The sequence below is a fragment of the Saimiri boliviensis genome, chromosome 17, assembly GCF_048565385.1.
Source record: "Saimiri boliviensis isolate mSaiBol1 chromosome 17, mSaiBol1.pri, whole genome shotgun sequence".
NCBI lineage: Eukaryota > Metazoa > Chordata > Mammalia > Primates > Cebidae > Saimiri > Saimiri boliviensis.
The window spans coordinates 47,502,188-47,527,701 of NC_133465.1; the positions used below are offsets into that span (position 1 = coordinate 47,502,188).

General features: G+C 53.9%; 1 protein-coding gene across 6 annotated transcripts in view; it reads right to left on the bottom strand.

Moving 5' to 3' along the window:
• The window catches only part of ZNF385C (zinc finger protein 385C), a 63,173-nt gene that overhangs the window by 26,168 nt on the left and 11,491 nt on the right, over window positions 1-25,514 (bottom strand). For 4 of the 6 annotated variants that reach the window (XM_074388720.1, XM_074388718.1, XM_074388719.1 and 1 more), the window contains exons 2-3: window positions 25,347-25,435; window positions 8,905-9,156 (exon numbers count right to left, since the gene is read on the bottom strand). In XM_074388720.1, coding sequence (XP_074244821.1) covers window positions 8,905-9,154 — 250 coding nt within the window. In that variant the 5' untranslated portion in view covers window positions 9,155-9,156; window positions 25,347-25,435. Of the gene's footprint in view, window positions 1-8,904; window positions 9,157-17,591; window positions 17,736-25,346; window positions 25,436-25,514 lie in introns of those variants that run through there. The other 2 variants (XM_010330616.3, XM_010330615.3) reach the window with 1 other exon arrangement.

Sequence of the window (25,514 nt, forward strand, 5' to 3'; positions counted from 1 at the left end):
GGATGCGGGTAGGTCTTCTTGGATGGTGTTTTGCAGCAGAACAGCCACTGTAAGTGTCTTGGAGTAGCCATGGCTCATTGGCCACTGCCTCAAGAGGGTGGGGTATGGTCAGAGGTATGAGCAAGCCAGACCAAGTACAGGAGAAGAGGCTGCCCCCAAAGGCCCAACTGAGGCTGAGGCAGGGCACAGAGCAGACATCTTATGAAATAACATCACCCTGGCGGCCACCAAGGGAGAGGATCTGGGAAAACCACATCCTGCTATTTTACCACAACTGAGAGACAGACAGACACACACACAAGCACAGAAACACAACCTGGGACCCATATTACCCATGGATAGCGACAGGTATACACATCAAGGCACACACATACATACGTCTCCCCACAGTTAGACGATGTATTCTATCTACACATGAGATTCATATACATATGGAGGTGGTACTGATGCCAAGATACACAGATACCCATGTTGGCTGGGAGTCAAAGGCAGGTATACTGGCCACGCAAGAGCGTGCATGCATACACAGATGGGCACGAGCAACAGAGACATGTTTGTATATACACACATGCAGAGAGACAGATGCACATGAACATGTAGACCCTTACAGATACAGACCGCGGACAGCAATGGGCGCACAGTGGCACACACCTTCACAAGGACAGATGCATGTACACAAAGAGCCATATGCAGAGACAGAGATCGGTGTGCGCACACACCCCCCTTACAAAAGTAAATGCGTCGGACTTAAAAGAGCATATCTCCAAACAGAGTCGCTTTCCCACTTTCTCCCACCCCGCTATCCCCAAGTCACAGGGTGGACAATAGGGTCCTCCCAGAGGCACATGCCTGCACACAACACATCTCAAATACTGACACTGCCATTTCTATCATGGATAAAACCTAAACTCTGTGAAGAATATGGGAGTCCAGGGGATAAAGAGTCAAAGGGGGGAGTAGGAGGTTGAGCCAAGACCCACCACGTGCCCATTCCCACCATGGCCGGGGGTTCACCCACATTCTCCAGAGCCCCCGAGCCACTTCTGCGTCATCTAGCACTCAGGATGTGCAGACTCCCCCCAAGCTGGAGGAAGACCCCAAAGCCTAGTCACAAGAGAAACTCTGCCCCCAGTTCCCCTCCAGGCCTTTGCCCCCAAGGAAAGCGTTCCCCAAAACACCCTTTGATGGGTGATGGCTATCTCCCTCAAAAAAGGCCAGGCAACCCTCTGTGTGGAGAGGTGAGTTGAGAGACCACGGATAAAGGCGGGGGGCATTAGTGTGGACCCCAGTACACTGGCCAGATCTCAGGGAGGAGGCACCCTGATTTCCATCTCCCTCTGTCTGCTTCTCTTTCTCTGCTGCAGTAACAGCTCCCTCTTCACTCCCCTCGGATGTCTCCCCATCCCCCGGCCCCTCAGAGGCAGTTAAAGGTGAGGTCTGATACAAGGAACCTTTGACACGGGCTCCCTGAACAGGCGTTTGCCCAGATGTCCAGCACCCCTGTTTCCTGCAGGGTGGACCTCCAGCTCCCCACCATTCCTGCCCCTCCTTCCACCTTTGTTCTCAGCCAGAGTGGGGGCTTCCCTGCCCGGCCCTGGACCTGGGAAAAGGGCTGAGTCAACTGGCTACTGGCGTCTCTGACAGACAACTTTTGGGGGCCAACCATAGCAGGAAATAATTGGGCTGGGGAGAAGGGAGAGGACCACCCTCACCTAAGCCCTCTCCCCACCTCCCAGCCCAGGCGTCCTCAGCACTCACCCAAGAGCATTCTCTGCCTTTGGAGGCACCGCGGAGCGCAGAACCTGGAGCAAATGAAACCCAGCCAGAGCGACAGAGGGAAGGGGGGGGGATGTGAGGGACAGGAGGGGAGGGCGCGAGGGAGGGACTCCTGGTTCTGCCTGGAAAGCAGCATCGTTCCTGGACCCTGTCTCTCTTTGCCAGGAAGGAGCTGCCCATTCTCTGGTTTCCCCCATCCCAATTGCAGGTGGAAAGAACAGGGCATGTTCTTCCCCCAAGGAAGAAGTGTGGGGACAAGTATGCAGACCAAGACCTGGGGGAGGGTACCAGGCACACACCCCACTCCTGGAAGAGTCCCTTGCCTGGGGCCTCTTACATTGAAGCAAGGGTTGAAAGGGCTGACTTTGTCCTCAGGGACCTCCAGGGAAGGAGCTGCTGCCCTGCTCTGCCTGCTGGACGGCTCTGGCCGCTCTCTTGCCTCAGGACTTGCTGCCGCAGGAGCCCGTTCCTGCCCAGCCTCACTCATCCTCTCTTCACCATCCCTTAAATAGAAGGGGATGCTGCTGTTGCTGAAGAGGAAACTGAGCCTCAGAGAGGTGTTGCCACTTTATCCAAGAGCACTGGCCATGTGGGGTTGGGAGCAGGGATCTAGGTGTCTTGCCAATGGTAGTCTAGTGTCCTGCCTGGACCCTTGGATCTGCTACCTGGGCAATGCTAGGAAGGAGAGTAGGGAGTTTATCTATCTGATCCACTACAACTTCTTCTTTTTTTTTTTTTTGAAACAGTCTCTTGCTCTGTCACCGAGGTTGGAGTGCAGTCGTGTGATCTCGGCTCTCTGCAACCTCCACCTCCCAGGTTCAAGCGATTCTTCTTCATCAGCCTCCAAAGTAGCTGGGATTACAGGCGTCCACCACCACAACCAGCTAATTTTTGTATTTTTAGTAGAGAGGGGGTTTCATCATGTTGGCCAGGGTGGTCTCAAACTTCTGACCTCAAATGATTCTCCTGCCTCGGCCTCCCAAAGTGTTAGGATTACAGGCATGAGCCACCACACTCCTGACACCCACTAGAACTCCTGACACCCCTCCCCTGCCCACCTCACCCCCCATTCTTCTTCCCTCCATTCGCTCCTTCCTTTCCGTCCTCTTCCTAAAAGCTGGCTCTTAACCGACCTGAGCACCTGGTGGGTGGGAGGGGGCGGAGTGGGGGAAGGCGGCGGCCAGCCCACAGCTGGATCCAGTCCTGCATTCCAAGCCCAGGTCCCAGCGCTAGCCCCCCCACCCCCTCAGCATCCTGTCTCCACCAGACAATAACCTGTAATCTCTGGAGCAGCCAACACGCACAAAGAAGATCTGGGAGGAGCTGGCAGCAGCAGCTCCTCAAAACAGGTTTGTTAAGAAGGGGTTTTGTGGGGGAGGAGTTGTTTGTGTGGGGAGAGGAAGGAAACTCAAGCCCAGAGCTAATTAACCCACCCAGAGACACAGACAGAATCTTTGTCTCCTTCCAGGGCAGGGATCTGAGCTAAGCCCCCTAATTCTCTACCCAGATGGCCTTGCTTTTCCTGGTGGTCCTGGGGGAGGGGGATGCCAATGGTCAGGGTCACACCTGGGGGAGGGGGATGTGGTGACATTCAGGAAGCGAGTGGGGCACTTGTGTCACCTGCCACCAAGGGAGACTAGCAGCAGGAGGCAGAGGCAGGTCAGACTGCAAGATAAACTTCTCGGTGGACTTGGAGGAGCTCAGTTTCTTTGCAGCATGCACCCAAAGGCCTCCGTATGTGTGTGGGAGATGGTGACTGGGGAGGAAACGGCAACCCAGGGAAATACTGAAGAATAGGGGACAGGCTGGAGGGCTGCCGGGGCCTCCTGATGGGACTGAAATTAATCCATCTGCAGGGAGTGGGGGTGAGAAACTCATCAAGCCAGTGACTCAGGCATGACCTGAGATCAAGGTCTTTGATCTCTGGGGCCCAGGATGCAGCCAGAGGCTTCTGCAGTCAAAGACTTGGAGAGGGGATAGAGGGGCTGATTCGAACAGGAATAGAGGGGAGGTCTGAGGGCGCAGAGTAGGGGAGCCCAGCTTTGACCTGCCACTCTGACCGCTATCTCTCCCGCTGGAAGGCACAGGGACACGTGGTGCAGCTACAGCCGTCTTGGCCCTGAAATCCACTATAGTCTGACTCAATCTCTGCTTTCCTGTCTCCCATACTGACTGTCTACCTTGCACTACCTGACCAAAGTTCTGGCCATTTCAGCAAGCCAGAGCTTAAATCATTTCAGAAATCCCCTCCTCTCCCTTCCTGTGTCATGTTGTGATGGATGCTGGGGGCCGTGGGGCAGGTCCACTCTGAATTGGATGGCTGGGTTCTTTCCACCAAGAGACAGAGGAAGGACTGGTTGGCTTTAAGAAGCTACTCTCCCCATCCCTAGCCAGATGGATGGCATCTTCCCATTTTTTAGTTAGGCATACATCAAGGGACAGGGCAGAGGAGTAGCCACAGATCACCTGTGGAATCATCTGCTGGGACAGCCTGCCGTCTCTGGGCCGTACTCCTCCCCAGTCTCAAACATGGCTCAGTTGCTCCTAATATATGTTCCTCTCCTCAGCCAGGCATCAGAGACGAGTGTGAGATAGAATTTAGAGTCAGAAACCTGAGGCTGGGTGCAGTGGCTCACGCCTATAATTCCAACGCCTTGGGAGGCCAAAGCAGAAGGATTGCTTGGGGCCAAGAGTTCGAGACCAGCCTGGGCCACATAATGAAACCCTGTGATGGTATGGTGTGGCTGTGTCCCCATCCAAATTCCCTCGTATTGTGGGAGGGATCCAGTGGGAGATAACTAAATCGTGGAAGCAGTTTCCCCCCATACTGTTCTCATGGTAGTGAGTAAGTCTCATGAGATCTGATGATTTTATGAGGGGAAACCCCTTTGGCTTGGCTCTCATTCTTCTCTTGTCTGCCGCCATGTGAGACGTGGCTTTCACCTTCCATCATGACTGTGAGGCCTCCCAGCCATGTGGTGGAATTGTGAGTCCATTAAACCTCTTTCTTTTGAAAATTGCCCAGTCTTTGGTATGTCTTTATCAGCAGCGGGAAAATTGACTAATATACCCTGTCTCTACAAAAATTTTTAAAAATAAAAATTTAGCCAGGTGTGGTAGGGCATGCCTGTAGTCCCAGCTACTTAAGGAGGCTGAGGGAGGAGGACTGCTTGAGCCCAGGAGGTAGAGGATGCAGTGAGCTATGATTGTGCCAGTGCACTCCAGCCTGGGCAGCAGAACGAGATGCTGTCTCAATAAACAAAACAAAATAGAGTCACAAACCTAGGACCCAAACCCAACTGTGCGGCCTTGGGTAGTACCTAATCCCCCTGAGCCCCATTCTCCCAGTTTATAAAGTAAGGACTGAAAGTCATCATCTGTGCCTAGGATAATGGGGTGAGGAGGGAATGTCACACTGCAGATGCTCCACGTGGGGCTGGGGGTAGATCATGGCTCCTTGCCCAGCTGTCCTCCCGATGCCCTGTGCTGGTTCAACATCTGCATCAGAGGTTAGGGTGAGGGGACAGCAAACCTCTGTCTCTTTGCAGATGTCGGAGAATTACTTAAAAGTTATTTGGGTAGTGGGATGTGTGATGGTCCATAGGGTCATGAAGTTCAGCCTTCTTCTGGGGAAGCTCTCTGTGCCACACCCCTATTGAGAAGAAGGCCAAGGCGGGTGAAAGAGGGCTCAAGATGCATTCCTGAAGAGTGCAAATGGCCAGGTGTGGTGGCTCACACCTGTAATCCCAGCACATTGAGAGGTCGAAGCAAGAGGATCACCTGAAGTTGAGAGACCAGCCTGGCTAACATGGTAAAACTCCATCTCTACTAAAAATACAAAATTAGCCAGGCGTGGTGGCAGGTGCCTATAATTCCAGCTACTCGGGAGGCTGAGGCAGGAGAATCGCTTGAACCTGGGAGGTAGAGGTTGTGGTGAGCTGGGATCACATGACTGTACTCCAGCCTGGGTGACAGAGTAAGATTCCATCTCAAAAAGAAGAATGAATGCCGGGCGCGGTGGCTCAAGCCTGTAATCCCAGCACTTTGGGAGGCCGAGGCGGGTGGATCACGAGGTCAAGAGATCGAGACCATCCTGGTCAACATGGTGAAACCCCGTCTCTACTAAAAATACAAAAAAATTAGCTGGGCATGGTGGCACGTGCCTGTAATCCCAGCTACTCAGGAGGCTGAGGCAGGAGAATTGCCTGAGCCCAGGAGGCGGAGGTTGCGGTGAGCCGAGATTGCGCCATTGCCCTCCAGCCTGGGTAACAAGAGCGCAACTCCGCCTCGGGAAAAAATAAAAAATAAAAAGAAGAAGAAGAATGAAAGGGCCTCCAGGGTAGGAGGCAGATGGGGGTGGGCAGGGTAAGTCGGGGCTGTGCTTGGAGGAGGGAGACGAAGTGTGGGTTCCTGCTGCTTACTCCGCCCGTGCCCCTCGAAGGTATTGGAGGCTCACTAGGTGTGACAATTCCAGGAGCTGGGTGCTGCTGAGCAAGGAGGCCTCTGACGGAGACCTTGGCTAGGAGGCTCAGAGAGGGGAGAGCGATCCCCCACTCTTCCTGCCACAGACAGCCTTGGGGGACGAGAGCAGAAGAGGGTCCTTGCCTCACTGCCTGTGACTGCCTGTCACTGCAGAAGCCTCCAACCCTGCAGGCCCCTAATTAAAGTGACAGCTTCCGCGGAAAAGCGCCCTTCTGGCTGCCACAGGCCCGAGACCTCGTGCCTCAGTCTGTCACGGCGCCCTGGACACTGAGTGCCTAGAACCAGTGCGGTGCATTAAGGTGCTCACACTCAGCCTCCGCCTCCTGGGAATGGCTGCAGCTCTCTGCATTTCCCCAGGGAGCCCTCGCGGGGCGCGGGGGCGGGGAGGGGCGGCGGAGGGGGGAGCTCTACCTAAGTGCTCTCAGCACACCGACCTAGTCCTCACCTGGGCAGAGCTGGAAGAGGCATCCAGGGCAGCTGAGTGTCTGGATGTGCTTCTCTTCACCCTGCATCCCCTCACTTCAGAGGCAGTTGCTGGCATCTTTTTTTTTTTTTTTTTAAGACAAAGTCTCTGTTGCCCAGGCTGGAGTGCAGTGGTATGATCTCAGCTCACTGCAACCTCCGGCTCACTGCAGCCTCCGCCTCCCGGGTTCAAGCAATTCTCCTGCCTCAGCCTCTCCCCTCCCCAGTAGCTGGGATTACAGGTGCCTGCCACCGCGCCCAGCTAATTTGTGTATTTTTAGTAGAGACAGGGTTTCACTGTGTTAGCCAGGATGATGTCGATCTCCTGATCTTGTGATCCACCAGCCTCTGCCTCCCAAAGTGCTGGGATTACACTGTGAGCCACAGCGCCCAGCCTGCTTGTTTTTTTAAGACAGAGTCTCAATCTGTCGCCCAGGCGGGAGTGCAGTGGTGCAATCTCAGCTCGCTGTAACCTCCACCTCCTGGGTTCAAATGATTCTTGTGCCTCAGCCTCCCCAGTAACTGGGATTAAAGGCGTTTGCTACCACATCCGGCTAATTTTTATGTTTTTAGTAGAGACGGGGTTTCACCATGTTGGCCAGGTTGGTCTCAATCTCCTGACCTCAAGTTATCCTCCTGCCTCAGCCTCCCAAAGTGCTGGGATTACAGGCGTGAGCCTCCACACCTGGTCCTGGGGCTGTGATCTTCTCTCCTCTCCCCACACCTGCTCCCTTCACCTTGGTGGGATCAGAGAGGGAGGAGCTTTTCCCACAGGGACTGCTTCCCCGGAAGTCAGGCCTGAAGAGGGTGTGTTACAAGAGGAACAAGGACCAGACAGCATCCTCAGCCACAGGACTGGCCCTCCAGTTCTGTCTCCCTCTCAGCACCCCCTTTTCTCGTAACTGAGCTGTCCTCTGTGGCACTACCTGAGCTAGAGCTGTGCATGACACCCCCGCCCCAGACCCCCCACATCCTATTTGCCACCAAGTCTTGACATTTCTGCTAAAGAAAAGGCTCCAGAATCTGTTTCTCCATTTCACCTCACTTTCCTTCTCAGGTACCCTCAAGCCGGAGACACGTAAAAACACTAACTGCTCCTGCTCAAACCGCTTCTGCAATGCCTCAGACACCCTCTTGAGGGCTCTCTTCTCTTTTGGTGATATTTATGGGGCACTCACTGTGTCCCCCGCTCCACACACACGCAAACACACACCATCCTGTAGGATGGAGACGAGGAAGATCCAATCTCTCTGCCCACCACCTCCCCAAGATTGAGTCTGTCTTTTGGGTGGAGACAGATGTGAAAAGAGATAAGGGCTGTGGGTACCACATGCGACATATCCTTGGGGTACAAAGGCAAAAGCACAGTCCCTGGGGGCACCAGGAAAGTCTCCTCCAACAGAGCTGCCAACCTGGGCTGAAGGTAGGTTTCTGTTGGCCTCCCGCAGGAGCCAGGGGTAAGTTGCCTTTTCCACCTCCCCACACTGGGCCTGGATGTGAATCTGTTTGCTCCACCCGCAGCAGCCTGGGCCGTTCTTATTTTCCCTGTGGCCCCTGTGCACCTGTCAGCTACAATCACCCTCATGGAGGCATTCACCCATTTCCCCCAGAAAGCTGCCTCGCAGCCAGCTGCCCCTTGCAAGCTCACAGTCAAACCTCTGCGAAGTCACCCCAGCTAGGGAGATGCAGAAATCCTGGCCAGGAGTCCAGCAGCCAAAGGAAGAGGGGCCTCCCCCGTGTCCCTGAGGTGGAGTGCTGTGTACCTTGCTGACCTTGGCCTTCAGAGACCACAGGCCTAAGCAGAAGCCTGGACACCCACCCTGCAGATGAGGCCCTTGTCTGAAAGCCTGTCGCTAGCAGGGGGCTCCAGGCTGAAGAAGTGCTGCTTAGGAGTCCTGATCCCAAAAGATCCCACAGGGAGAGTCCCCAGAAACAAAGACCCAAGAGGTGGCCTGCGGACCCACAGGTTCCGAGAGGTCCCACAGAAGGTTTATCCAGATGCAGAAGAAAATTTTCTGGCATTGTCCCGGGAGGAGGGGGTGGCGTCAGACCCTAGGACCCCATTGCACCCCAGATGCAAAGACCTCTGTGGAGGGAGACCACAGACCCAGAGACCCTCAGAGGGGCCCAGACAGAGATCCTCCCCAGAGCAAGATTGTGGGAGCAGCGTCCCTCCGCACTGACCTGGCCCTGAGGGGCTCTTCCCCAAGCTGAGTTGTCGAAGCCGCCTCTGGTGGGCCCGCCCCCCGCAGTGCACCTGGGCCTGGGCCGCTGAGTTCAGCTGGATGTTGCAGACATCACAGAGCGTGTACGATGGCCGCTTTCTTTCCCGCTTGGGCTTAGGTGGTTCTGGGGGCCGAGGGGGGCACTCAGCAGCTTCAGATATGGGGGGCTCCTTCCCAGCCAGCGGGGATGGGCTCAGTGGCCGCTTCATACCTGAGTGGATAGAGAGGGAGACAAATGAATGAAGGCCAAATGGTTGTGAATACTTAGAGGCAGCAGGAGGCGCTGGAGATGGTAGAGCTCTGTATCCTCCCTCTATATCGCTCTGAAACACCCCAGCCCAAGGATGGTGGAAGGGCGCATAATGGGGTCTATTTCAAGCAAAGCAACATTAAACTTTGGGACTCTCAGCCAGGCGCGGTGGCTCACACCTGTAATCCTAGCACTTTGGGAGGCAGAGGCAGGTGGATCACCTGAAGTCAGTTCAAGACCAGCCTGACCAACATGGTGAAACCCTGTCTCTACTAAAAATACAGATTTAGGGCCGGGTGTAGTGGTTCACGCCTGTAATCCAAGCACTTTGGAGGCCAAGGCAGGCAGATCACCTGAGATGGGGAGTTCAAGACCAGCCTGACCAACATGGTGAAACCCTGTCTTAAAAAAAATAAAAATAAAAATACAGAATTAGCAGGCCATGGTGGCACATGCCTGTCATCCCAGGTACTCTCAAGACTGAGGCAGGAGAATCGCTTGAACATGGGAGGCAGAGGTTCCAGTGAGCCAAGATCGGGCGCCATTCCTCTCCAGGCGGGACAACAAGAGAGAAACTCCATTTCAGAAAGAAAACAAAACAAAACAAACTTAGGACTCTCTGGAGGGGTGTCCAACATAGGTACACACAAGGAGGCCAAAACACCTGGGGACTCGGAGGGCCACAGAACAAAGCTCAGAGAGGGGGACTTGGGTCTTGGAGGAAAGGTGGGCACTGAGGGAGAGGCAGTGGCAAGGCCAGCTGAGTCAGATTTGGGGAAGCGAGAGTCCTGTTCTCAGCTCCACAGCAAGCGCTGACAATCTTGTGACAGCCAAGCATGTGGTGCTTACTGGAGGGGCAGCCGCCAGCCAAAAACACAACCTTCCTGTGCCCTGCACCCAGCAGGGTGACATTCACACATGGTGACAGTGTGTGAAGCCATCCCAACCCCTGCTTCACGTGGCTCCAGATGCCCCCTGCTGTCTTGGCCACCAAGGCTGAGGCAACAGTTGGTGGTTTCAGTAGGGACCTGAGCCTTGCTGCCTGGGTCCCCTGAACACAGCCCTGCCCCCACCCCATGTGCATGCGCTCACTCGCTGGCTCTCTCTCTCTCTCTTTCTCTCTCTCTCTTTCTCTCTCCTGAACCCTCAGGTGGTTCCTGCCCCCTGCCCCCATCTCCCATAGACAGTCTTTCCTTTCTAATTCACATCTCTGAAACTTGCCCTGCCTGACGTACTGCCTCTAACCATTTCTATTCTGGGGGTGCTCAGTGAATTTTGCCTTCTCTCCAAAATCTGTGCGCATGCTTCCTGGCTCTGCTTCAGACGGGGGCTTCCTGAGAGCAAGGTCTCTGTCTCTCCCTCAGGCTGGGGCAACCCCAAGGCTAGGGCCTGGGCGAGTCATGACTGAGCCCATCTCTCCTGTTACGGACTGAAGTGTGTCCCTCAAAATGCATATGTTTAGCCAGTATGGGCCTGAAAATAAAGAAAAAAATTTTTAAATGCATATGTTAGCCGAGCACGGTGGCTCACACCTATAACCCCAGCACTTTGGGAGACTGAAGCAGGCAGATCACTTGAGGTCAGGAGTTCGAGACCAGCCTGACCAACATGGTGAAACCCTGTCTCTATTAAAAATACAAAAATTAAGCCGGGCGCGGTGGCTCAAGCCTGTAATCCCAGCACTTTGGGAGGCCGAGGCGGGTGGATCACGAGGTCGAGAGATCGAGACCATCCTGGTCAACATGGTGAAACCCCGTCTCTACTAAAAGTGCAAAAAATGAGCTGGGCGTGGTGGCACGTGCCTGTGATCCCAGCTACTCAGGAGGCTGAGGCAGGAGAATTGCCTGAGCCCAGGAGGCGGAGGTTGCGGTGAGCCGAGATCGTGCCATTGCACTCCAGCCTGGGTAACAAGGGCGGAACTCCGTCTCAAAAAAAAAAAAAAAAAAAAAAAAACAAAAATTAGTCAGATGTGGTGGCACATGCCTGTAATCCCAGCTGTTCAGGAGGCCGAGGCAGGAGAATTGCTTGAACTCAGGAGGTGAAGGTTGCAGTGAGCTGAGATCATGCCATTACATTCCAGCCTCAGCGACAGAGCGAGACTGTGTCAAAATAAATAAATAAACTGTTGGGCCGGGCGCGGTGGCTCAAGCCTGTAATCCCAGCACTTTGGGAGGCCGAGGCGGGTGGATCACGAGGTCGAAAGATCGAGACCATCCTGGTCAACATGGTGAAACCCCGTCTCTACTAAAAATACAAAAAAATTAGCTGGGCATGGTGGTGCGTGCCTGTAATCCCAGCTACTCAGGAGGCTGAGGCAGGAGAATTGCCTGAGCCCAGGAGGCGGAGGTTGCGGTGAGCTGAGATCGCGCCATTGCACTCCAGCCTGGGTAACAAAAGCGAAACTCCGTCTCTAAATAAATAAATAAATAAACTGTTAAAAATGCATATGTCGAAGTAATCACCCCCAGGACCTTAGAAAGTGACTCTATTTGCAGATGAGGTCTTCAAAGAGGTGAGGTCATACAGGTGAGCCCTAATTCATATGATGGGTGTCTTTTTTTTTTTTTTTTTTTTTTTGAGGTAGAGTCTTGCTCTGTCACCAGGCTGGAGTGCAATGGTGAAATCTCAGCTCACTGCAACTTCTGCCACCCGGGTTCAAGCGATTCTCCTGCCTCAGCCCCCAAGTAGCTGGGACTACAGGTGTGTGCCACCATGCCCAGCTAATTTTTGTATTTTTAGTAGAGACGGGTTTCACCATGTTGACCAGGATGGTCTTGATCTCTTGACCTTGTGATCCGTCTGCCCACCTCAGCCTCCCAAAGTGCTAGGTTTACAGGCGTGAGCCACCGCGCCTGGCCATCTTCTTAAGTACCACCCAGCCTGTGTACTTTGTTATGGCAGCCCTAGCAAATTTGCACACGCTGGATCTGACCCTGGTGTGGTCCTAAGTGCTGGGTGTTGTGGCTGGGCGGAGTACCATAGATAGCCTCCAGGTGGCGCATAAAACATCCAGTGGGAAGGTAGGTGAAGACTTGGTACCCCCTGGGCAGGACAGACCCCAGTCCCCCACAGCCGAGGGGCAACAAAGCTGTCTCCTGGAGCCATGCCATGGGTCCAGGGTACAGCTGTTCCCACAGAGGGCACACTGGAGGTCACTGCCATTGTGAGAAGGCCCCCATTGCTGCATGGACCCCCCCACCAATATTTTGCACCTTCTCACCTCTTGATGGAGGTCATCACAGCGACTCCCCTGCCTTTCCATGTCCTCCCCAACCCTCCAAGCAGGAGGCAGGAAGGAGGTCTTAGGTGCAAGTGTTGCAGGGGTGTGGGGGGAGAGGTGGGGGGGGTCCCATTCCTGGGGTGGAGGCTTCAGAGGAATGAGATTTTCCTGGCCACACCAAGAAAAGCTGCCTGCGCTGCCAGCATGGGGACAGGCGTATTTTGAAATCTCAGTGCAATTTATGACAGGCGGGGCAGGGACCTGGCCCAAGAGAGCAAATATCTGCCACGCAGCTGATTAAACCTCTGTGATATATAGCCTCTGGGCTCACGGGGCCGCCTGGATTCCAGGCTAATTGTGTCCCCCCCAGCCAGGCTGCTGGGCCTGCAGAAGCCTGCCCTGCCTGACCCAGTCTTCCCAGCTGTTCCCTTAGGAGTCACACTGCCCCAGCTAAGCTAGGGAAGCCCAGTCAGAAAATGTGGAGGGGTGGGCAGTGACAGGGGCACACGGGTCTGTCTAACCCTGCCCTGAGCATAGGCAGCTCGGTATCCCCAACCCTGGCCCCTAAGCAGAGCCAATATAATCTACCCTAGCTGGACCTACAGTTGGACGGGACCTAGTCCACCTGCTGCCTTGAGCAGATGGGGAAACTGAGTCCCAGAGCAGGGCAGTGGACTTGCTTCAAAGCAAATGGAAAGACGATGCAAGAGCTGATTCTAGAAGATTCCCTGTCTTTCTTTCTCTCTTTTTTATTTTTAGTTGGAGTCTTGCTCTGTCACCCAGCCTGGAGTGCAATGGTGCAATCTCAGCTCACTGCAACCTCCGCCTCCCGGGTTCAAGCAATTCTCCTGCCTCAGCCTCCCGAGTAGCTGAGATTACAGGTGCCTGCCACCATGCCTGGCTAATTTTTGTATTTTTAATAGAGACAGAGTTTCACCATGGTGGTCAGGCTGGTCTCGAACTCCTGACCTCAGGTGATCCGCCTGCCTCAGCCTCCCAAAGTGAGATTACAGGCATAAGCCACCTCACTCGGCCAGATTCCCTGTCTTTCTTTTTGCCTCCCAGCTGCTTACGACACCTCTTCTTTATGAAATAACAACCCCATTCATTGAGGGTTTACTGTGGGCCAGGTGCTTGGCACATAGAGTCTTTTTTCTTTTTAAGGGGTAGGAATGGGGTTTCACCATGTTGCCCAGGCTCCAGGCTGGCCTCAAACTCCTAGGGCTCAAGCGAACCTCCTGCCCCAGCCTCCCAAGTAGCTGGGATTACAGGCATGTGCCACCATGCCCAGACAGGATCTCTCTTTAAACGTCACAATTCCATGAGATGCGCACCATTATTAACCTGTTCTCCCACTGCATAGATGATTAGAGAACAGTCTCTGGGAGGTTCTGTAGCTGGACCTGAACTCAAAGCCCCAGTCCTTATCCACTGCCCTATCCCACCTCTCCTTAAAGCCTGCCGAGCCCTGACCTGAACTGATGGGTGGGGAGGGGGCCACAGATTCGGAGAAGAGCTCCTGGGAGGGGCAGGCCCAGTGCCAGGCAGAGAGGGGCACGCCCTGGGCAGAAAGAGGTGGGGCCAGAGCCAAAGAGATAGGGAGGAAGGACAAGCAGAAAGCAGGGGAAAAGAACATGCATGTACCCATCTGTCTGTCTGAGATGTCTACAGGAAGTAGGCGAAATCTCTCTTATCTGCATCTTCCCTGAGAGATGGGCTGAGGCTGCTGCAGAAAGGGAGGGGCTTGGGCCCTGGGAGGGAGCCACCCACTTGAAAGCAGGCTCACACCCCCGGCGCTGGAGAGCTGTGTAGCCCAGCTTCTGTCTGCCTGTCTGTTCGTCAATGTGGAGCTGGGGAGTGAAGTCGGGGGAGCACTTGGGCAGGGCTCTGAGGTCCCATCTCCACCACTTCTGGCTGGGTGACAAGTGTATGTCAGGGCCGTGGGTTTCCATGAGGTCCTCGGCCACCGTGACGTGATGGGATTCCCTGCCTGTCTATCCAGAGAGGGCTGGATGGAGAGCACTATGGAGGCCAGAAAGCAGGCAGCCGAGGGTTGTTTCCGCTGCAGCCTGGGAAAGGGGTCCTCCAGAAAAGGCTGCTTCTCACAAAGAGAAAGTCGGAGAGGAAGGTTCGAGGCCTGTCCCAGCCTTTGGCAGAACACCAAGGGCTCCCTCCTCAAACCCTTAACAAGCCCAATTACACTCTGGCATTTTCCTCCATGTCAGCCAACAGCCACCCTCCCGCCTCCCCAGCCTACTTTGGAGACCAGACCAGGCTGGCTGGACAGCCAACCTTGAGCCAGAACCTGCCCTGCTGGGCTTTGGTTTCCTGTCTTTAAAGACAGAGGGCCAGGTGTGGTGGCTCACGCACCTTGGGAGGCCAAGACAGGTGGATCACCTGAGGTCGGGAGTTCAAGACCAGCCTGGACAACACGGTGAAACCCTGTCTCTACTAAAAATACAAAAATTGCTGGGCCCGGTGGCTCACGCCTGTAATCCCAGCATTTTGGGAAACTGAGGTGGGTGGATCGTGCAGTCAGGAGATTGAGACCATTGTGGTGGCAACATGGTGAAACCCCGTCTCTATTAAAATACAAAAAATTAGCTGGGCATGGTGGTGGGTGCCTGTATTCCCAGCTACTCAAGAGACTGAGGCAGGAGAATCACTTGAACCTGGGAGGTGGAGGTTGCAGTGAGCCAAAATTTTGCCACTGCACTCTCTAGCCTGGCAACAGAGCAAGACTCTGTCTCAAAAAAATTAATAAATCAATAAATAAAAATAATAGGCCGGGAGTGGTGGCCCACGCCGGTAATCCCAGGAAGGCCAAGGCAGGTGGATCACCTGAAGTCAGGAGTTTGAGAACAGCCTGAAACGTGAGAAAACCCCATCTCTACCAAAACTACAAAAATTAGCTGAGCGTGCTGGCAGGTGCCTGTGATCAGGAGGCTGAGGCAGGAGAATCGTTTGAACCTGGGAGGCAGAGGTTGCAGTGAGCCGAGATCGCGCCACTGCACTCCAACCTGTGCGATACAGTGAGACTCCATCTCAAAAAATAAAATAATAAAATAAAATAAGAGCGGGGATTGGGCTTCTAGGTCCTTTGCAGGGTGAATTGCAGTGGCCACACAGAGCTGCTGCTAAGGTGGAAGCGGGTGGAGGCCAAGTTATATGATTCTTGGCAAGGGCCTGTTACCCCCTGGGCACAACAGAAACATCGCTTCCATGAATCCTCAGAACAGTCCTTCGAGACTTGACACCTGAGGCAACTGAGCCTCAGAGTCACAAAGAGAGGCAAGTAGGTAGGGCCAAGTGTCCTCCATTCTATGAGGCAACGGCAGCAAGTAAGGGCCCTGGCAGCTCCCATCCCAGTCATTCATGGGGTCACAGGCAGGAGTGTGGGATCCTGGCCCTCCCCGCCAGCCCAGCTGCAGAGAGAAGCACCTGGAAGAAGAGAAGCCTCATCTGTTCCTGTCCTAGCAGAGTGCGAGCCCTCCTGGACCTAGGTACCCGCTGAGTGCCCCTGAGGGACCGCCACTGAGCATTCTGACTTCTCCGCCCTGCCACCTCCCCACTGCCCTCTCCCAGCACAGACACCTTCCCAGGACGAGGAAGGGGAAATAACCCTCTTCAGTGGTGTGGCCGCCACAGAGTGGCACCCACCCCAGCGATTCTGTGGGCCCAGGGAGCTGGGGTCACCCAGGGCCACACTCTGAAATACTCTCAGAGGATCCAGAGGAGGTGAGTCACCTGTGCCAGCCCCCAACACACATGCCTCTGCTTTGCCAGAGCAGGAGGCCCGGGGACTGGGCAACCGCTGGTGCAGATGCCAGGTGAGGGTTCCACTAGGCACACCTACGGCAGCCGTGTCTGTCTTCCCATCTGAAGTGGTGACCGAGGAAGCCTGTCACCTTCCCCTGGGGCCTTCTGGGTGCTGGGGATTTCAGGAGTGAGCTGCTGAAAGTCAACACTCCAGCTCCAAGGAAAGGAGAGAGGGCACCGGAGGTGAGGGAGCAGGATGGTCCAGAGGTGACGTCACTGTCCCCCACCTCCTCCCCTCCCTGGTCTGTTCTGTCCTCAACCCTGGTTGCCTACATCCTCCAGAGGTCCTCAGTCCCTCCTGACACCCCCAAAGACAGGGCCTGTGTTGGCTGGCCACTGAGACTCCCCCAAAGACCCTACCATCAGGAAGAAAGTCCTTCTTGCTGTCTAACCTGCATCTCTACTTGCACGGACAGTGCCAACACAGAGCAGCTGCTTCTAAGGTGGGGTGGTTGTCTCCGTAACCCCTTGTCCTTGCCTCTGCTACTAAGCAAAGCCCAAGAAATCTGACCTGTTGCTCTGATCCTGCTCACAGGACCCCCACACCCTCTCTTAGGAGCACCAGGGCTCAGGTTTCTGGCACAGCCTGGTTATATCCCTTGCCTGCTCTCCCTGCCCAATTCCATAGGACCCAGAAGGGGAGTTCCCTCGAACCCCACTCCCTGCCTCCCGATAGTCACCGCTTCCAAGTGGTGATTGGGAGAGCTGAGGGTTGGGAGCTCCTGGGACTGTTCCTGAGTTGTGGGTGGGAGCAGAGTGCTCCGGCCACGGGGGCACCCCATACCCCTTGCTGAAGCTGAGACATTCACGTTGGGGGCAGGAAGGGGCGGGACAGGAAGGCCTCCAATGACTGTGAATCAGGTGGAGGGTGGGGGGCAGGGGTACTCCTTGCACCCCTCCAAAAAGATCATTGGTGCTCTTCCCTCCCCCACCTCTTCCATTCTATTCCATCTCAGTGTTGATAGGGGTGGATCAACTTTTGGATTCTCTAAACTTCTTAAGAAAAGACGGTGGGTTATTTGGCCGAGCTCCCTGTCTCCGGAGAATGGTCCCCTCCTTAAGGCGGGTGGGAGTAGGGCGGGAGTCTCACCCTCGCTCCCTCTCTCCTCCTGATGGGAGCTGGAAGTCCTTCTAGCCATCACCCTTGCTGTCCTCCTCTAGACCTCAGTTTCCGGTTAAGTTGCGGTTCTTCCCAGGTCACCGGGCAAGCAGGGTCCCCGCCGCTGCCCCCAGCCCTGCAGAGCCACCTACGCCCTGAGCACGAGGCGGGCCCCCTCCCGCCGGCTCTGCCCCCGCGGCTCGTGGCTCCGGGATGGGCAGCGTGGAGTGCCGGCCTGAGTCCGGCGCCGGCACCTACCTGAAAAGCGCTCCGGACAAACCCGGCTGCGTCCAGCCGCCCGCGGCCGCCCGGGGCGGTCCTGAGTCGCAGCTCCCGGTTCCGCGCGCGTCCCGGGGCAGCCGCCGCGTCTCCGAGCCCGCCCCCGGGCGGCCCGGCGGGAGCAGGTGCCAGGAGCCGCGCCGCCCCGGCGGGCCCAGGAGAGCCTCAGCGGGAGAGGGCCTCGGCGGTGGGGCTCCCCGCGTGGGAAAAAGAGAGGGGAGATTCGGGGACTCTCTTGGCTGAAGAGCTGGACTCACGGGTGAGTATCCCGCCTACCCCCGGCTAACCAGGCGCAGCGTACCTGAGGGTTCCCTAGGGGTCCCAGAGTTCAGGGAAAGGGACCCCAAACTGGCTGCCTTCCCCGGCCCCGCCGGCACCCCCTCCCCGCATCGTCTCGCAAGCTGGGCCCTCTTTTGGGAGGAAACTCCGGCGGTAGGAGGAAGTTGACATTCTTGGACCACCTGCTGGGTGCCGGGGGGAGGTGGGGGGGGATGGCATTCAAACCTCAGCACCTCTCTCCCCAGAGCGGGGCAGATCCCCATTTCACAGACCAGGAAACGAAAGAACGGGGACCTAGGCCAGGGCGGTGGCTCACGCTTGTAATCCCAGCACTTTGGGAGGTCAAGGCAGGTGGATCATTTGAGGTCAGGAGTTCGAGACCAGCGTGGAGAACAGGGTGAAACCCCATCTCTACTAAAAATACAAAAATTAGCGGGGGGGTGGCACACTCCTGTAATCCCAGCTACTCAGGAGCCTGAGGTGGGAGAATCGCTTGAACCCAGGAAGCGGAGGTTGCAGTGAGCTAAAATTGTGCCACTGCACTCCAGCCTGGGCAAGAAGAGCGAAACTCCGTCAAAAAAAAAAAAAAAAAAAATTGCCAGGTGCAGTGACTCATGCCTGTTATCCCAGCAGTTTGGGAGGCCAAGGCGGGCAGATCACAAGGTTAGGAGTTCAAGACCAGCCTGGCCAGCATGGTGAAACCCCATCTCTACTAAAAAACTACAAAAATTAGCTGGGTGCAATGGCAGGTGCCTGTAATCTCGGCTACTTGGGAGGCTGAGGCAGGAGAATCACTTGAACCCAGGTGACAGAGGTTGCAGTGAGCTGAGATTGCACCACTACACTCCAGCCTGGGCAACAGAGTGAGACTCCATCTCAAGAAAAAAAAAAAGGAAAAAGACTGTGGACCTTAAGTAACTGAATCCAAAGTCACACAGGAAGTGGGCACCAAATGGGAGACTCCGAGCTGCTCCTTGGCACTGTCTCTGGAGGTCAGGGGAGACCGCCAGAATCTGCCAGAGAGACCTCACCAGTGTGTGTGGCTGGGAGTCCTTTCTGATTCATCCCAGGGGATCACAGCACAGGTCCAGCAGACAGTGGACACACACAGGGGGCATGGAGCCACCCAGGGAGGGCAAGATGCAGAGGTTGGTGGCATGACCTCCTCAGATCCCTGCCACCATTCTGTTATTAAAGAAACAATACCAGGGTAAGAGAGCAAGAAAGAGCCAAGGAAAGTGGACAAAGAGGGCTCTTGCAGCCAAAGAAGAAGTGGCGGTGCCTCTCCCCTGCCTTGCACTGGGGCAGGTCTCCTGGGGACCAGGCCATGCGGAGAGGAGGCCCCACGTGGGGAGCCCCAGAGATGCCACCAAGTCTCCCGGCACTTCCTGGTCCATCCATCCACCAACTCACCCTCGCCTTGGGTGTTGCCCCTGCTATCCCCTCAGCCTGGAACATCCTCTCGACATTCAGAGATATCTCCTTGTCACTCAGCCCCCAGCTTAAATGTTACCTCTCCAGGCCCTCTTTCCCCAGCTCCATTACTCTTTGTCTCAGACTGTTTACCACCCTCTTAATGTATCTCCCAGGTTGTAATTCTTGGCCTGTCTCCCCCCTGAGGGCAAGGCCTTTATTTCCCAGTGATCTGCAGCACCAGTGCAAAGCATATTACATACCTAATAGATAATAAATAGTTGTCGAATGAATAACAAAACCATTTCCACTTTTAAGGTAAATCCACAATTAATTGTACATTTTAAATGGGTGAATTGTATGGTGTGCAAATTATATTTCAATAAAGCATGTTTTTTAAAAGTAAACCCAGGGTGGGGAGGACTGTCCTGGTGCACTGTGTGTACCTCGCTGTACCACTGCACACGCGTCCTCTAACTTAATCTGCTCCCACTGCTCTCCGTCACAGTCCACATCCAGTGGCTGTCCATGGACAACTGCAGTTGCTCGGACTTGGAAGGGATCTTAGAGGTCATCCTGTCCCTTTTGTAGCAGCTTTGACAAGGTACCCTCTGGCCTCTGCTTGAACATGCCAATGATGGGAAGATCACTACCTAACAAGATGGCCCATTCCATGATGCTAATGTTCATTAAAATGGGGGTTTGGAACCTGTTTCCCGCTAATGCTTGTGTGCTGATCCTAGATCTGCTGCCTGGTAACACAGAAAAAGCGCCCTCCACCTTCCACAGCCAGAGAAACACAGCTTCGTCCTAAAGGGGCGCTTCTCCCAGCTAAAGAGACCCATTTGCCTCAACTATTCTTCCCCCAACATGGCCACTTGCTCCAGAAAGCCTTTGAAGATGCGCCTCCTCCTCATACGTGCTCCCAGGGCACCTTGTATGGGACCCTAACACTGCCTTTATCACACTGTATTTAACTGTCTCCCCCAGACCCTGCTTTGGCTACTCAACTATACTGAGGGCCCCTCCCCCAGGGTAGTTTTGGGCCTTCGTTCACTTCCTTTGCCCGGTACCTTGCTTGGTAACCAACTGACCTGATCTAAACCACTTAGTTAAAAATGTGTTGAATAAGCCGGGCATGGTGGCTCATACCTGTAATCCCAGCACTTTGGGTGGCCGAGGTGGGCGGATCATGAGGTCAAGAAATCAAGACCAGCCTGACCAACATGGTGAAACCTCGTCTCTACTAAAAATACAAAAATTAGCTGGGTGTGGTGGCACGGGCCTGTAATCCCAGCTATTCAGGAGGCTGAGACAGGAGAATCGCTTGACTCCGGGAGGCAGAGGTTGCAGTGAGCTGAGATCATGCCACGGCACTCCAGCCTGGGCAACAGAGCGATACTCCATCTCAAAAAAAAAAAAAAAAAAAAAAAAAATGTGTTAAATAAATGGTTTCTAGGTGTTTTATTATCCCAGTTACATCCCTCTAAACTTTTAGGCTTTTCGTATCTTCCTTAGAACAGAACAAGGGAGGAACACAACCTTTCACTACCTCTGTCCTCCTCTGTTAATGCTGCCCACCCCTCAACTTTTCTTCAGCCTTAGACTGGCTCTACCTAGAGCTGAGGGTCCTTGAAACCCCCAGGGCTGTTTCCACATGATATGCTGGTGAGTTCAGCCTCCCCAACCCGGCCCCCGAGTGAGTGGTGGTTTCCTGAACTGGGAGGCCCAGACCTTATGTTTGGACTTGCTGGCTCTCCTGTTCTGCTCAGCCTGTTGAAATCAGTCAGCAGGACCACAGGTGCCAGCTTAGTGCCACCCACAAAGACGTGGCTTCACCTAGATACCTAGGAATAACACACCCCTACACTCCAGCCCTGAACGCAGGCAAAACACTGCCGTCTATCTCTGGCCTTCTGCATGCCAGATCCTTCCCACGCCTTTGCCCACTCATTTCGGCCTCCAGTAACCCTGAAAGTTTGCCACTACTCTCCCAATTTTGAAGATAAGGAGGGGGAGGCTCTGAGAAATTAACTTACCCACTCAAGCCACACAGCTAGAAAGGGAGAGAGTGAGGCCGGGTGTGGTGGCTCACGCCAGTCATCCCAGCACTCTGGGAGGCCAAGGCAGGTGGATCTCGAGGTCAGGAGATCAAGACCATCCTGGCTAACACAGTGAAATCCCATCTCCAGTCGGGCGTGGTGGCTCACGCCTGGAATCCCAGCACTTTGGGTGGCCGATGCAGGTGGATCACGAGGTCAGGAGTTCAAGACCAGCCTGACCAACATGGTGAAACCCCATCTCTACTAAAAACACAAACATTAGCTGGGTGTGGTGGCACATGCATGTAATCCCAGCTACTTGGGAGACTGAGGCAAGAGAATTTCTTGAACCCGCAAGGTGGAGGTTGCAGTGAGCTAAAATTGTGCCACTGCACTCCAGCCTGGGTGACAGAGTGAGACTCCATCTCAAAAAAAAAAAAAAAAAGAAAGAAAGAAAAAAACCCCATCTCTACTAAAAATACAAAAAAAAAAAAAAGAAAGAAAGAAAGAAAGAAAAAATAGCTGGGTATGGTATAGTCCCACCTACTTGGGAGCTGGAAGCAGGACAATTGCTTGAATCCCGGAGGTGGAGGTTGCGGTGAGCTGAGATCACACCATTGCACTCCAGCCTGGGCAATAAAAGCAAAACTCTATGTCAAAAAAAAAAAAAAAAAAGAAAAGAAAAAGAAAGGGGCAGAGTGTGATTTGAACCCCATCAGATGACTGTAAAATCTAGGCTCTCTCCTTTATACCACGGTGCCTCTTAAGGCCTCATCCCAATATACCCAGTGACTTCCTGCAAAGGTGGGGCGAAGAGGAAGAACAAACGGGAAAGCTCCTCCTGGTAATGGAGAGCTGGGGGTGCCAGGTCGTGCCAGCCCTCGCTGGTCCACCTTCCACTTGCCCAGTGAGGGATTCAGGCCCCTTAAATATTGCTCCCCCTCCAGAAAATGATGCTTATTCTAAATAAAGCCTCTGAGTCTCCAGTTTGGCCATTCCAGCTCTCACTACTGGCCAGTCTCATCCACTATCTCCTATTTTGTCTGTGGATGACTCTTCGGCCCTAAAACAGTGCCTGGCACACAGAAAGTAACCAAGACATATTGCCAGGTTTGAGGAATGAACTAACTCTCACTGTGGGTGCAAGAGAAATGAATCAGGCGCCTTGCTCTGGCTGTGTGAGTTTAGGCAAGTTACTTCCCCTCTCTGAGCTTCCACTGCCTTATCTCTAACACAGGGCAATTAATACTTAACAGTGTAGAGGATGATGTGACGTCATGCCTGCAAAGTACCCCATATAATATGTGCGCAACTCATAACAGGAGCGTCATTTATTAGGTGTTGCTGGTCCCGGCTTTAGAGAGAGGGACATCGAGGCTCAGAGAGATGAAGGGACTTAGACAGGCAACATGACACAGCTGGGAAGAGGCCCAGACAGAACAGGAGCTGACGGCGCTGGATTGAAGGCTGGGCCCTTTTTTCTTGCCCCTGGGGCCTTCTCCAAATGTTTGATAAATAAAATGTCTACTACAAAGATAAGAGTTGGTTAAAAGAATTGTTCGTAATAATAACACTTAGGGCCCCAGCTGAAGCAAAGCCTGCAGCAAAGGAGCTCAGGCAAGGAGCCAGAGACCCTGGCCAGCCAACAGCTTCCCCTCTGGGCCCACAGCCCAGACTGGGGCTAGGAGGATGGCATCATTCTGGGCCCCTGGGCTCTAAGAGGGTGGGAGAGGCCCACCCCACCCATCATGGGTCCTTTCTGCTCCCACTGAAAGGGCACAGGCTCTCCAGTGGCTTGAACAAGTCGACTGTGACCCCTCCCCCAATGTTTTGCCTCCTAAAATAGCCCAGAGCCACCGTGTGCCCAGGGCGACTCCCCACTGGTTACAAATCCCCCTGAAATCAAATCCCCATCCTGCCCCAAGCAGGACGGCACCGCTCCTGACACCACCGGGCTCCAGCGCTGGCCAGCCTCCCCCAATGGAAACCAGGACAGTCGTCCTTCACAGTGACCGGGACGTAAATCCCCAAATAATGAGACAGGCGCTGGGAACACAGAATCAGACACGGTGCTAATTGGTTTGCTTCTGGGCAGAGATGATGTGGACACAAAAGTAACAGGCCTCCGTTTCCCTGGTGGTGTAGTGGGGTGAGGGGATACGACGATCGGGGGTCCCTGACTGCACTGATTTTCTACGCCTTCTGACTGGCCTCACAACTCTTTTTTTTTTTTTTTTTTTTTTTTTTTGAGAAGGAGTTTTTCGCTCTTGTTGCCCAGGCTGCAGTGCAATGGCAAGATCTCGGCTCACTATAACCTCCACCTCCTGGGTTCAAGAGATTCTCCTGCCTCAGTCTCCAGAGTAGCTGGGATTACAGGTATACACCACCACACCTGGCTAATTTTGTATTTTTAGTAGAGATGGAGTTTCTCCATGTTGGTCAGGCTGATCTTGAACTCCTGACCTCAGGTAATCTGCCTGCCTTGGCCTCCCAAAGTGCTGATATTATAGGCATGAGCCACTGCGCCTGGCCACCAGCCGCACTTTTTATGATATTAAATTGCCAGATGTAAAAGGAAAGGGCCAGGGTCTCCCGGTCCAGGTCCTAAGGTGGGAAACCTAGAATCTCTACAATGATCAAGGAACACCTCTTTCCATTGAGAAAAAAAAAGAAATCAACCAAGACTCAGATCCTTCCCAGCATGCAAGGGGATTGGGGGAGCGGGGAGGTAGGGAACCCAGTGCAACCTCCCTGCTCCTCGTGTGAGGCTGGTAATGGATTCTTGGACAAGCCCAAGGTCCTCAGTTTGCAGTAATCAGGATGAGATTATCACATTAAACTTTCAAAGTCTTTGCTCAAAAAGCAGCAGCAGCAGCTGACACCCTTGACTCCCTCGACTTTCCCACTGTCACCCTCTCCTGGACCATGACCAGATGAGCTGCAGATACAGGCCATGTGGAGGCTCCACAGCGCTGCAGAGGCAGGGGCATGGACAGCATGACCTCTCTTGGGGCTGGCCTCAGGGTTGCGGCAAGATGGAAGAGGGAGGAGGCAGGGGATAGAGGTGAGCATGTGTGTCTGCGGGTGCAGTTTGGAGGGGCTGCGGGGAACCGGAGTAACTTGGAGTCAGGCAAACGAGTTTACATTGCAACTCTGCCACTAACCGTGTGACTGGGGACATGTCTCTTCTCTCCACACCTCAGTTTCCTGGTCTACAAAATGGAGATAATGGTAACAACAAGGCCTAATAATAACCCCTAACTCAAGACAGGTGTCTGAGAAGATTAAATAAGATAACGTAGAATAGCTGGGCACCGTGGCTCACACTTGTAATCCCAGCCCTTTGGGAAGCTGAGGTGGGCGGATCATAAGGTCAGGAGATTGCATCCATCCTGGCCATGGTGAAACCCCATCTCTACTAAAATACAAAAAATTAGCCAGGTGTGGTGGCGCAAGTCTGTAGTCCCAGCTACTCGGGAGGCTAAGGCAGGGGAATCTCTTGAATCCCTGAGACGGAGGTTGCAGTAAACCGAGATCATGCCACTGCACTCCAGCCTGATGAAAGAGCAAGACTCTGTCTCAAAAAAAATAAATAAATAAAATAAAATAAAAAAAATATATATACATATATATGTAGAACATACTAGCCAGGCATGGTGGTTCATGCCTGTAATCTTGACACCGTGGGAGGACCAGGTGGGTGAATTGCTTGAGCCCAGGAGTTTGAGACTAGCCTGAGAAACATAGCAAAACCCTGTTTCTCCAAAACAAAAAACAACTACTATATATAAATATATATACACACACACACACACACACACACACACAAATTAGCTGGGCATGGTGGTGCATGCCTGTAATCCCAACTACTGGAGAGACTAAGGTGGGAAGTTGAGACTGCAGTGAGCCACGATCAGGTCACTGCACTCCAGCTTGGGTGACAGGGAGACCCTATCTGTTTCAAAAAACAAAAACAAAAACAAAACAAAAAAATACTGACCAGACACAGTAGCTCACAGCTGTAGTCCCAGCACTTTGGGAGGCTGAGGCAGGAGGATCACTTGAAGCCAGAAGTTTGAGATTCTATCTCTACAAAAACAAAAACAAAAAGATTAGTTGAGTGTGGTGGTGCATGCCCATAGTCCCAACTACTCAGGAGGCTGAGGCA